General features: G+C 45.2%; 1 protein-coding gene across 1 annotated transcript in view; it reads left to right on the top strand.

Annotated features, from left to right (window-relative positions):
* Positions 1–1,863: 1,863 nt before the first annotated feature.
* The window catches only part of LOC134621204 (uncharacterized), a 55,316-nt gene continuing 42,646 nt past the window's right edge, over positions 1,864–14,533 (top strand). The window contains exons 1-2 of the mRNA XM_065469971.1: positions 1,864–2,229; positions 3,051–3,366. Of these exons, the coding sequence (XP_065326043.1) occupies positions 1,864–2,229; positions 3,051–3,366 (682 nt within the window). The remainder of the gene's footprint in view (positions 2,230–3,050; positions 3,367–14,533) is intronic.

Here is a 14,533-nt window from a genome sequence, read left to right as displayed (position 1 = left end):
TCTAGCATGGACGTAAGGCTTCAAGAAGCTTCAGACAGACAGTGTTCTCCAAAAGTTCTGCTCTAAAAGGAAACTTTGAGCTGGCTCTGTAATTGTTGTAGTCAGAAGGATGGAGGCTGGATCTTTGATGAGTGCTTGCACACAGGCTGTCTTTAAGTATTCTGGGACACAGCCAGAGGACAGAGAAGTGTTCATTATTGGAAGCAGCCGAGGGGCAGGGACATCCCAAACTTCACTCAGGAACTTTGGAGGAATCATATCTACACAGCTTGATGAGCGTTTCAGTTGTGCCACAGTCCTTCAAAGCTCCTCCACAGAGACTGGCAGAAAAGAAGATCAGATATTGTGGCTGGGGTCGGGGACATCAAGAAAAGAATCAGGAGCTGCTGTTTTGGATTTCCTCTCATTCATTTGATCCTTCAGAAAGTTTAGAAAGTGAAGACGTTCCTCACTCGATGCCGTAATCTGATGAAAACTTGCAGGATTTCAAAGACGCTCCTCTGAGCTCCAAAGAGCTCTGGGCTGTGCTTATTAGAATGAATTAAAGGAGAGAAATAGCCGGCCCTCGCCTCGTTCACCTGTTCATTGAAAGCAGTCGTTCATGCTTTCATTTCTTGATGACGGAGCTGAAGATTCACCTTCTTACGTCTCCTTTCTGCCCTCCGGCATTGTCTTTTCAGACTGTGAATGTCTTTGTGAATCCAGGGCAGCGAGCGAGCACCACGTTTAGTCCTGATCTTAAAAGGTGCAGTTGAATCTAAAGTGGATGTACAAAGGAGGTTCAGATCATTCAGAGTGTTTGTGTGTGTGAGGGAGGAGGAATACCAGTGGTGGTAGGAAACACTGATGAACATGTTTCTCCTGTTTCCTCATGAAAAGAGCGTCAGCGTACTGACACAGCTTCTTTTGCCTGATCACTTGGAAAAATGATCTCCAACAGAATCCATCAATGATCAGATAGAAACACATCAGCTCAAAGCCTGGAGTTCATACTGAAGCCCACAGTTATATGTAGGCCAACAACACGCTGTTTGAAACCAATGAATTTACTGTACTGAGGAACTCTGTGGCAAATGAGTCAGTAAGATCATCAACATGGATCTTAAAATCAGCAGCTCAGATCATGTGATCACACATAAGAACCATGGAGCAGGAAACATCTGAGAGCTCCAACTCTGATGGAGTCTTAGGAGGGCGGAGATACCTGCACAGATAGGAGCTGTTTCACACTTTACTTTAACAAGCAGCACCTCCAAACTACACCCTTCATCCACCTTAATAGGGGAGCATTTGAAGCCAAAGCTCCACCCACCCAGCCACTTTCTCTGGGCTGACTGAAACAATCATATGTGGGGTCAGAGTTCACAGACTAGACAGTCCTCTCCAGATTTCATCATGTTTCTGTTCAAAACATCAAATCAAGCTGAGGGGAAGTTGTAAAATCCTTCAGAATAAAAGCCTGACTATTCAGAGCTCCAACATTAAGAAGAGCAAAGTGAACCAAGGTGGATGGAGGCAGCAGAGAAACTGTAGGGTGGAGCTGAATGCTTCATCAATGGGATGATGCAGCAGATTTTCTCCACCTTGCACAAACTGTCCTGTTAGTTATTATGACTGGAATATCCAAAATGTCTCCAGAGGCTCCGAGTCCAGCTGAACATGTATTAGTGTTTAGAGTGGAACTGAGATGATAGGGACTAGGACCTGGGGGACGTCAGTCAGTGACGGAGCGGTCAGCAGGTGTGGGCAGGTGTGGACAGGTACTTGATGGAGTGTTTCCTGCACGCTGGACTCCATATGATATTTTAGCAGAGAGGATCTGGCTCCTGATTGGTTGAAGTGGAGCCCATCTGCTGCAGAAAGATGCCTCCTGTCCCAGAAAACATTGAAGTTGTCTCTAAAGCCCAGGCTGTGGGAGTCACACACAGAGGAGAGCCAGGTGTGGAGGCCGAGCAGCCGCCCAAACACCCCACGGCCACAGGTGGGAGTGGGGCCGGAGATACAAACACTACGGTGGGCTTGTTTCACAGCCTCACAAAGACACACAAAGTCCAGTTTGAGGAAGTGAGAGCGCTGTTTGGAATCCGGTTTGTGCCCATGTGGATAAGGATGGTGTCGGCCTCCGGACGGGATCGTATTCTGCCAGGAAACTTGTCTAAAATGTCCCAGAGCGTCGGGCCGGGAAAAGGCAGAGCGTATGCCTCCTTTATTGTGAAATTCCTCACCATGGTAACTGAACACATCAGCTGGTCTGCAGCAGGTTATGTTCAGAGTTTGAGGCTCAAATTGGCTCAAAGTGTCCCATTTTCACTGATTGTTTTCCCGACGACATGCTTCAAGTGTGATATGGATCCTCTGCTGAAGGAATCTGCTTTCTATCCACAACCTGTTGATCCGTATCTGACTAACAGACGCGCAGGAAGCCCTGCAGTTATAGAGAAACTGTCTGAGTCGCATTGTTGCTGCAATTTACCTGCAACTGCTGATGAAGAAAAAGTCTCCATGTGTTTGTGTTTGGTCCTAATCTGCTGCCAAGTCTGTTTGACACTGCTGGATTTCCAGCTGATAGATGACAGATTAGAAACTGATCAGTCTGTTGATCACACAATATCCCATCAATAGAATTGATTTGACTTTGATTTGTGTAACAAAGTGATTTCCACGTCTCCTTCATGATGTGACAGTGTCAGAGCTGAATGCACTTGTAGAGTATCATGTTTTTATGGCTCACATTTAAAGTGTTCCAGCTCTAATGTACAGCTGTCATATTAGAAATAGAAGCAGCTCTGATTTTAGTGCTCAAATAAATCTATGAAGTTATGAATTCACACATGAACAGTTTTCTGCAGCGTTCCTCTCGGCCTTATTTGCAGCTCCACTCTTGTTTTTGCTCTAATAATTATTTCTCTCCATGAGCTGTTTCTCTGCCTGAAGGAGGCGCCACTCCATCGCTTCATTTAGTGCAGAACAAGAGTCACATGATGCTGCTCTGAACACCAATCACACTTTGTACAGCTCATGTTGTGTTTGTTGTCCTCTCAGTCTGTCAGGTGGAGGTGGAGGAGGGGGCGGAGTCTGTCCAGCTGCCCTTCAAAACCACACAAAACCTGCCTGAAGATGCTGAAGTGGAGTGGTGGAACATAAGTTCATACGACAAGGTCCATCTGTATAAGAACGGCTCTGACCAGCCTGAAGAACAGCACCAGGTTTACAGAGACCGAACGAAGATGAATGAAGACCCGCTGAAAACTGGAGACCTCAGTCTGACCCTGAAATACCCCACAGAGAGAGACAGTGGAGAATACAGCTGTGACCTTGACAGTGGGAACATTTGGAGATACAAAAAAGTGCTGCTCAAAGTCAAAGGTTTGTTTGATTATTTCTGTGTGTGTGTGTGTGTGTGTGTGTGTGTGTGTGTGTGTGTGTGTGTGTGTGTGTGTGTGTGTGTGTGCGTCTCTGACTGTGTTGTGTCTCCTCTGCAGGGAGAGTTCAGGTCCAGGATCAAACAGGGGACATCAGGAACAGAAGCAGCTCCATTGATCCGACTCCTCTGATGGCTGATCAATCAGTTTGATCTGTGTGTTCTTTGATTATTGATCAGTGATGTCAGAGTGGAGTCAGTGTGATGTTGTTGTTGTGTGTTTGAGACTTTTAGTGTCCATGAAGGTCTCTGCTGCCGTAGATCCTCTGACCCAGGGCTGGACTGGGACAAAAAATCGGCCCGGGCATTTTGACTAGAGACCGGCCCACCAGGATAGAGATTGAAAATGTGACGTCATTCAGGGGTAAAACCGCAAAGGATTCTGGGAACTTGTGGCAAGAGGTACTAGCGCACGCAGGCTTTCAACTGAACTCAGTTACACAGCGATAAAAAGAAACCCAAAAAATGGCAAGAAGCTGTTGTATTATTAACTGCAATAACCGGTCGCATGACAGCCATGGGAAGCCAACGGATAAAGAGATCGTTTTTTTTATCGGATTACGTCGTTGAAGAGAAATTTTTTAAGCCATGTTTCCGAAGTAAGAGCCGACGGATGGTCTGGATATACCAAATATAACGTCTCAGAACACTCCAGCTCATGTTAGTCTGCTCCAAGCATTCCCACAAAGGTCAGTGTTTTGTAGTAGTTAATACGTCATTTTTCTTAACATAATTGGTGATATAGGTTACAAACAAGTCTGGCGCTGAACAGAAATTGTCGCGCTATGCTCCTTTGTTTATTGTGCATAAATAGTGAATTGTCCTGACACAATATTGCGTTTCGCTTCTGTTATTACCACGGTACATTGACAAAAACATATACTTTTATTCACAGGATAAAACAGGTTTTTTTGTATCACTAATTGTCCAGTACGATTACAGCATACAATATTATTGTCACTGCTACATTTCTGTAATGCCTACCAGAAATGATTTCCACTACTAATTAATTACCGTTGAGCTCAAAGGTTACATTAATAAACGGTTAACGAATGTGTATTTATGACGACGATTTGTGAGACTGGTAAACTTACCTTTGTTTGTACGATGGTCTTTCGTACGATGGTCTACACGGTGCATTTCAAGGTCCTGTACCCATCCGTCGGTAAACTGTACCTGGGCTTGTTGCAGTGACCTGAAGTTACTAAAAGCTTCATGAGTGTATGCACTCACTCCAAGAACCGTGTAATTATAAATCTGAGCGTGGTGAAAGTTGGGCAGCACGCTGACGTCTTTTGTCCACTCTGTGTGCTCATAAGGGTCTGACCCTCTCACTCCTTTGATTTTTTCCTCGTATCTTTTCTTTGTCTTTTCGTCGAGTCTGTCTTTGTACGGACCGGCATTGTTCTCCTTAGTTTTGGACATTCCTTTTTTGTGCGGCAAAGAAAAACCAAGAAGGTATTGGAACCGGAGAATGAACGTTTTGCGGTGCTGCAAATGCTTGTATTTGATGCGGTACTTGGATTGTTTTGCCTCGAGTTCCCGGAATGCAATGCACGAAAGTCACGTGATCTGTCAATCGCTATAGGAAAAACCATAAAGCCTTTGCATGAAAACAACTGCTTTGATGTACACTGCCTTGTTGGTATATATGTATCAATCTAATAAACTTAAACCTACACCATCCTCCCTATTCTGGATTTTAACCAGTACATAGCGGAAACAAAAAGACTGCTTGGTCGAGTTAACCTCCTGAACTACCTACAACACATAGTAGAAACCTTAAATTAAGACCAAGAACACTAGAGGTGAGACATGATCATTAATTAATTAATATTAAAATTAATAAATGACAGATTTAGTGATATTTTCATAAACACCTCCTTTCCTTTTTTTGTTCTCCGTTTTCTTTAGTTCGTCTATAAGATTGCTAAACAAGGGGGAGGGTGCATCCGGCCTCCTCGGCTGTAATTGGTCCAGCCCAGAGTCGATCATGACCAATTGGCCAATCCAACACCTTACATTATATATACCCTTCCTAACAAAAAAAAAAAAATCCATCGGCCCATAAAAACAAAAAATCGCCAGCGGCCCACCGGGCAAATGCCCGGTATGCCCGATGGCCAGTCCAGCTATGCTCTGAACTGTGACAGAGGTCTCACTCTGGAGGAAACTCTCAGCACTTTCCAGCAGCTCCTCCATCATGGAGGACGTTCCCTCACTGTAACAGGTGGAGGAGAGAGGAGAGGAAGCACAGGTGGATCCTCTGAGGAAGAGGAGCGTTTCTACAAACCACATGATCACATGACCAGAGGACAAGCATGTGTAGAAACACATTAAAGTCAGCCTGTAAACACGTTTGTGTAAATTCTAGTCGTGTTTTTCTCTTACATTCAAATAAAAGCAGAGAAAGCAGAACAAATGCTGAAGCTGTCTGTGTGAAATAAAGGAGTTAAAGTACTCACTCTCACACACACACACACACACACACACACACACACACAAAATAATGAGGATTAGGAGTAACTCTGAGGTAATTATGACATAGACAGCAAAGAAACACTGACTAAAAGTTTCATCTTCATCTGAATCATCATGAAGCTTCAGTTTGATGAAAGCTGACAGTGTGACGTCACACACTGACTCAGGGAGGCACAAACCTCAGTAAATTAATGGAAATGGAGTCAACAAAAACACTTGAAACCATTTATTGTATCATTATCTCTTCTAACAAACCAACAGAAGCTGATGTTTTACAAACAGTCTTGCACAGGTGAAAAAGCTGTGGGGGGGTCAGCTTCACACATTCATCCTCTGATGCATCCATCAGAGGATGAATGTGTGAAGGAAACATACATGTATGCACAGTATGTATGTCGGCTGTCTGCAGTAAAAATATGGATAAAAGTCTACACAATACTTCACTTAATCCCACTTTCTAAATCTCGTAGTGTGGAATTTTAATAACATTCAAATCTATTACATACATTAAAACATTCATAAGTCAAAGGCACCAGGCTGTGTGGACTCCCAGATAGTCCAGGGTGGATCCATCCTCAGTCAGCAGATCCACGGAGTCCCTGATTCCACAGGATCAGCTCTCCTTCAGATCCATCAGACTCACTGCAGACCCACAGAGGATCCACTCATTTTATTTCTGACCACGATCAGACTTTACAGAAGCTCTGTGGACTCAAACAGGTCAGTAAACTGTGCTGTCAGGTTAACTCATGTTTGCTGTTCAGTAACATCAGACTGGTAGGAGATGATGAAGCTGATCATGATTTATTTAGAAATGTGAGACCAGTTAGCTTAAAGCACATTAGCTTACAGCATATTAGCTAACGGCACATTTGCTAACAGCATATTAGCTTACAGCATATTAGTTAACACCATTTTAGCTTATAGCACACTAGCTAACAGCACATTAGCTAACAGCATATTAGCTTACAGCATATTAGCTGACAGCATTTTAGCTTACAACACATTAGCTAACAGCATATTAGCTAACAGCATATTACCTAACAGCACATTAGCTAACACCATTTTAGCTTACACCACATTAGCTAACAGCATATTACCTAACAGCATATTAGCTTACAACACATTAGCTAACAGTATATTAGCTTACAGAACATTTGCTAACAGCATATTAGCTTACAGCATATTAGTTAACACCATTTTAGCTTATAGCACACTAGCTAACAGCACATTTGCTAACAGCATATTAGCTAACACCATATTAGCTAACAGCATATTAGCAAACAGCATATTAGCTTACAGCACATTAGCTAACAGCATATTAGCGGACAGGATTTATTTGAGTGTAGCAGGTTTAGTCGTTCAGTTTTCTGTCCTGGTGCTGACTTTACTCCAGGACTGAGCTCACAGGAGTTTTTCACCCCTTCAGGAATAATTGCACATAAAGTTAAGCTAACTTAGTTAAGCTAACTTAGCTCACTTTAATTTCAATGAACTTTGCATGTCCAGATTAAAAACTAACTGCAGAGACAACCATCAGATTAAAGTGGGCCTTATTAAGTGAATGTCTCAGAGACATTTTTACTTATTACAGCCTGTTATTGGCAGATGGTTGAACTATTAGTAGTTCATTGAAACATAGCCAGATAAACACAGAAGTCAGACAACATTCAGTCAGCCTGTTTTATATGAATCTAACATGTGTGACAAACACACAGAGGACACACGAGTGTTGCTGAGTCAGCACAGACATGTTCTGACGCATCACTAATGTTTATGAGGAAACCTGAGAATGACTGAAAGTGATGCAGAACCTTCCAGAAACTTCTTTTAAATAAAGACGTCGTGTTGATTGCTCTGACTGAGACCTCTGACTGAGACCACTGACTCAGACCACTGACTGGGACCACTGACTGAGACCAATGACTGAGACCACTGACTCAGACCACTGACTGAGACCAATGACTGAGACCACTGACTCAGACCACTGACTGAGACCAATGACTGAGACCACTGACTCAGACCACTGACTGGGACCACTGACTGAGACCAATGACTCAGACCACTGACTGGGACCACTGACTGAGACCAATGACTGAGACCACTGACTCAGACCACTGACTGAGACCAATGACTCAGACCAATGACTGAGACCACTGACTGAGACCACTGACTGAGAACTCTGACTCAGACCACTGACTCAGACCACTGACTGAGACCTCTGACTGAGACCTCTGACTGAGACCACTGACTGAGACCTCTGACTCAGACCACTGACTCAGACCACTGACTGAGACCACTGACTCAGACCTCTGACTGAGACCACTGACTGAGACCTGTGACTGAGACCTCTGACTGAGACCACTGACTCAGACCTCTGACTGAGACCACTGACTGAGACCTCTGACTGAGACCACTGACTGAGACCTCTGACTGAGACCTCTGACTCAGACCACTGACTCAGACCACTGACTGAGACCACTGACTCAGACCTCTGACTGAGACCACTGACTGAGACCTGTGACTGAGACCTCTGACTGAGACCACTGACTCAGACCTCTGACTGAGACCACTGACTCAGACCTCTGACTGAGACCACTGACTGAGACCTGTGACTGAGACCACTGACTGAGACCTCTGACTGAGACCACTGACTGAGACCTCTGACTGAGACCTCTGACTGAGACCACTGACTGAGACCTGTGACTCAGACCACTGACTCAGACCTCTGACTGAGACCTCTGACTGAGACCACTGACTGAGACCTCTGACTCAGACCTCTGACTGAGACCTCTGACTGAGACCTCTGACTCAGACCACTGACTCAGACCTCTGACTGAGACCACTGACTGAGACCACTGACTGAGACCACTGATTCAGACCTCTGACTGAGACCTCTGACTGAGACCTCTGACTGAGACCTCTGACTGAGACCACTGACTCAGACCTCTGACTGAGACCTCTGACTGAGACCACTGACTCAGACCTCTGACTGAGACCTCTGACTGAGACCACTGACTGAGACCACTGACTCAGACCTCTGACTGAGACCACTGACTGAGACCTCTGACTGAGACCACTGACTGAGACCACTGACTGAGACCTGTGACTCAGACCACTGACTGAGACCTCTGACTCAGACCTCTGACTGAGACCACTGACTCAGACCTCTGACTGAGACCACTGACTGAGACCTCTGACTGAGACCTCTGACTGAGACCACTGACTGAGACCACTGACTGAGACCTGTGACTGAGACCACTGACTGAGACCTCTGACTGAGACCACTGACTCAGACCTCTGACTGAGACCACTGACTGAGACCTCTGACTGAGACATCTGACTGAGACCACTGACTCAGACCTCTGACTCAGACCTCTGACTGAGACCACTGACTGAGACCACTGACTGAGACCTCTGACTGAGACCACTGACTCAGACCTCTGACTGAGACCACTGACTGAGACCTCTGACTGAGACCTCTGACTGAGACATCTGACTCAGACCTCTGACTGAGACCACTGACTGAGACCACTGACTGAGACCTCTGACTGAGACCACTGACTCAGACCTCTGACTGAGACCACTGACTGAGACCTCTGACTGAGACCTCTGACTGAGACCACTGACTCAGACCTCTGACTGAGACCACTGACTCAGACCACTGACTGAGACCTGTGACTGAGACCACTGACTGAGACCTCTGACTGAGACCTCTGACTGAGACCACTGACTCAGACCTCTGACTGAGACCACTGACTGAGACCTCTGACTGAGACCTGTGACTGAGACCACTGACTGAGACCTCTGACTGAGACCACTGACTGAGACCTCTGACTGAGACCTCTGACTGAGACCACTGACTGAGACCTGTGACTCAGACCACTGACTCAGACCTCTGACTGAGACCTCTGACTGAGACCACTGACTGAGACCTCTGACTCAGACCTCTGACTGAGACCTCTGACTGAGACCTCTGACTCAGACCACTGACTCAGACCTCTGACTGAGACCACTGACTGAGACCACTGACTGAGACCACTGATTCAGACCTCTGACTGAGACCTCTGACTGAGACCTCTGACTGAGACCTCTGACTGAGACCACTGACTCAGACCTCTGACTGAGACCTCTGACTGAGACCACTGACTCAGACCTCTGACTGAGACCTCTGACTGAGACCACTGACTGAGACCACTGACTCAGACCTCTGACTGAGACCACTGACTGAGACCTCTGACTGAGACCACTGACTGAGACCACTGACTGAGACCTGTGACTCAGACCACTGACTGAGACCTCTGACTCAGACCTCTGACTGAGACCACTGACTCAGACCTCTGACTGAGACCACTGACTGAGACCTCTGACTGAGACCTCTGACTGAGACCACTGACTGAGACCACTGACTGAGACCTGTGACTGAGACCACTGACTGAGACCTCTGACTGAGACCACTGACTCAGACCTCTGACTGAGACCACTGACTGAGACCACTGACTGAGACCTCTGACTGAGACCACTGATTCAGACCTCTGACTGAGACCTCTGACTGAGACCTCTGACTGAGACCACTGACTCAGACCTCTGACTGAGACCACTGACTGAGACCACTGACTGAGACCTCTGACTGAGACCACTGATTCAGACCTCTGACTGAGACCACTGACTCAGACCTCTGACTGAGACCTCTGACTGAGACCTCTGACTGAGACCTCTGACTCAGACCTCTGACTGAGACCTCTGACTCAGACCTCTGACTGAGACCACTGACTGAGACCTCTGACTGAGACCACTGATTCAGACCTCTGACTGAGACCTCTGACTGAGACCTCTGACTGAGACCTGTGACTGAGACCACTGACTGAGACCTCTGACTGAGACCTCTGACTGAGACCACTGACTCAGACCTCTGACTGAGACCTCTGACTGAGACCACTGACTGAGACCACTGACTCAGACCTCTGACTGAGACCACTGACTGAGACCTCTGACTGAGACCACTGACTGAGACCACTGACTCAGACCTGTGACTCAGACCACTGACTGAGACCTCTGACTGAGACCTCTGACTGAGACCACTGACTCAGACCTCTGACTGAGACCACTGACTGAGACCTCTGACTGAGACCTCTGACTGAGACCACTGACTGAGACCACTGACTGAGACCTGTGACTGAGACCACTGACTGAGACCTCTGACTGAGACCACTGACTCAGACCTCTGACTGAGACCACTGACTGAGACCACTGACTGAGACCTCTGACTGAGACCTCTGACTGAGACCACTGACTGAGACCTCTGACTGAGACCACTGACTCAGACCTCTGACTGAGACCTCTGACTGAGACCTGTGACTGAGACCACTGACTGAGACCACTGACTCAGACCTCTGACTCAGACCACTGACTCAGACCTCTGACTGAGACCACTGACTGAGACCACTGACTGAGACCACTGATTCAGACCTCTGACTGAGACCTCTGACTGAGACCTCTGACTGAGACCACTGACTGAGACCACTGATTCAGACCTGTGACTCAGACCTCTGCACTAACAGCTCCAAACTGGAGGTTTTAGAAAGAACAAAGTTCAGTTGGACTCAACATTTACACCAAACAAAACTAAACAACATCCTCCAATAAAACTTTAAGTTGGTTCTGATATGTGTTCGTGTCCATTTCTACAAGACTCTCTGATGTCATCTTGTTATATGTAAGCAGGCAAATCCAACCACGTCAGCCTGCAGCAGGTGGAGGACGTCCAAGAAGCTGTGCTGCTGTAAGGAACATGATCCTGCTGCTCCATGGAAACAGGTTTAATGGTGCCAAAGCTTCTATCAGAGGCTTCACACAGAAGCTGAAGCAGTTTGTTTGCATGAACACAGAGTTAGACGGTGTCTGTGAGCTGGGTGGATGTTCTCCTCTCACTGTGATGGAGGTAAGGATGTTTATAAGGATTTGATTTGATTCATGTTTACACTTGTTTTGTGTTGACTTTGGGGATAAAACCAGTTAATAAGAATAAATAAAATTAATAATAAAATCACTAATGTGACATTTTAGTCTCTTTGTTTGTCCTTAAAAAGCACGACAATAAAAACAAACGTTTTTAGAACAGAGGCTCCAAATTTGATCTTATGACTGAAAATATTATAATATTACTATTAGTGCTGTCAATAGATTTAAAAAAAACAACTAATTAATCGCACAATTTTCTGTAATTAACTGCGATTAATTGATCAATCGATACTTGATCAATAGCTTGGTTGCAGTTACATTTTTTCAACTCTATATTTAAGCTTGTAACAGACATTTATGCAATATAATGAAGTAAATGCAGATTAAACACAAAGAATGTTAAATGCTTCAATTCAAAGAGAATTTAAATATTTATTTTATTTATGTTTTTATATGTTTATTCTGAGAATTCTTACCACCTTAACACTTAGTACCCAGCATAAATAAATAAACAAACACATGTTTATGACGCCGCCTTTATTGGAGAAGGTAAAGCAAACAGAGTGATGAGTTTATGGGCTCAGTCGCTGGTTTCAGGTCAGATTCTCTGCTTTTCACTGGTTTTGTGAATTACAGCCCCCAGTACAGTCAGAAGGACCCGGCTAACACAGTGATGCTCAAACTGGATCAGCCAGTCTGAGAACCACTTTTCACCTTCTGCTCTCACTTTTTACAGAACGCAGCAGAAAACATGCTGAACAATACAGTTTTATTTATATAGCACATTTAAACCTGAAGGCACACCAAAGTGCTTCACAGTAACACGTAGAAACAACATCAGTCAGTAACAGGCTACAGATCGGACACTAGCACAGACAGAATGGAGGCACCAATAGACCAGAAGAGTTAAATAAAATAGGTGTCAAACCTCAATAAAGAGGGAAGGTCAGTTTTCGAATACAAAATATCTACTGAGAAGATAAAAACAGCAGTAAAATTAATAATAAAAAAATAAATTTAATAAAAAGTTTAAAAGAGTATTAACTGGTCAAATAGATATGCTTTCAATCTTGATTTAAAGGACTGGATAGAGTCCAAGGCTCGAATCGAAGCAGGGAGGCTGTTCCAAAGGTTGGGTGCAGCTGAAGCAAAGGCACCATCGCCTCTGCTCTTCAGTCTGAACTTAGGTTGGATCAGGAGTAACTGACCTGATGATCTTAATGCACGACAAGGAGTGTACAGATTGAGGAGGTCAGTGAGGTAACTGGGCGCAATGTTGTTCAGGATTTTAAATGTGAGTAGCAAGATTTTAAACTCAATGTGATATTTGATCGGTAACCAGTGCAGATCAACAAGAGCCGGAGTGATAGGATCAAATTTTCTAGCTCCAGTAAGAAGGCGAGCCGCAGCAATCTGAACAAGCTGAAGCTACCAAGAGAGAAGGCTTGGTTGAAAACATTCAACATAAGATTACACAACTAGTACTGCAAGTAACAACATTATATACAGATTTCTGCATAACAAATGCATTTAAACAAGTATATGTATTTCTTAAATAACTGAGATGGCTCGAGTGCATGTGTGAAAAATGGCTACATCCTGTGGCTGTAGCTCAGAAAGTTGGTGGTGCGCGGGCGGCCCCCGGAATGGACACTTCCCCGTCGCTGGGCCAGGGCCTGGGGTGCCGGGGAAGGTCCGGGCCGATTCCCTCGCATGCTCGCAGGGGTGGAGTAAGTTCAGCCGGATGGCTCCCCGGCCTCAGTAGGGTGATGGGGGTATGTGGCAAGGCTTGGTCTGCAATGCTGCTGCAGGTGAGATGGATGCACCTGCGCGGCATCTGCAATCACGCCTGGTCAGTGTAAAAGGCTGAGCTGTTGTCATTACTCGTTGTTGTGGATGTGTTGGCTGGGACGCTGAAGTCGTTCATGTGTGTATTCAGCAGCCGTGTGCCTTAATAAAGCATTGCTGCAAAGTACAAATGTGTCATTGGGTCTGCTGTGGTGGTTTACATCCAGATGATTCCAAACAAAGTGGAAAATAAGAGCAACATTTCACTGAAGCTGTGGCTTCATTTATCACAGTGTCACAAAGAGTTTCCTGTGTCTGTTTTCAGCCTGTCAGCTCTCACAGTGTTATATTGCACATGTGCTGTGAGTAATAATATAAATAATAATAATAGAAATGAATAAATAAAGAGATAAACAGCACCAACAGGAGCCTGTAGAGAGTTTCTGGTCTTGCAAAGACAAACATGTTTGTTCCAACAGAACATTCAGATCATAATTCAGATGTGAAAAGCTGTCAGACAGGACAGGTTATATAAACACAGTGTTTAGTTTGTGAGAGCAGGTAAAGGCAAAGAACCAGGAATGAACTGTGGGGAACCTGATTGGACGCTTTGGATTTCCTGATCTCACAGTCTTTTTGTCCTGTTTCAGTAGATTTTGATGGCTTTGGTTCCATGAAATGTTCGGGCTGATGAGTGTTTGCCTCTGCTCGCATCCTTTGTGTGCTTTGAGCTTTTAAAGGAAGAGTTTGTGACAAAGTCCAAATCTTCCATGTCAGCAGACCTGCTGCCCCCAGAGGAAAAACCATCATTAATAAAGTGAAATAGCAAAGCGAGCGTGACACAGTGAGAGTTTGATCTGCTCAGAGTGTCGTCCTCACAGC

The sequence above is a fragment of the Pelmatolapia mariae genome, linkage group LG3_W (genome assembly GCF_036321145.2).
Source record: "Pelmatolapia mariae isolate MD_Pm_ZW linkage group LG3_W, Pm_UMD_F_2, whole genome shotgun sequence".
In the NCBI taxonomy this organism is placed as follows: domain Eukaryota; kingdom Metazoa; phylum Chordata; class Actinopteri; order Cichliformes; family Cichlidae; genus Pelmatolapia; species Pelmatolapia mariae.
The sequence above is the reverse complement of the archived record's forward strand: the minus strand, read 5'-3'. Positions and strand labels throughout refer to the sequence as shown.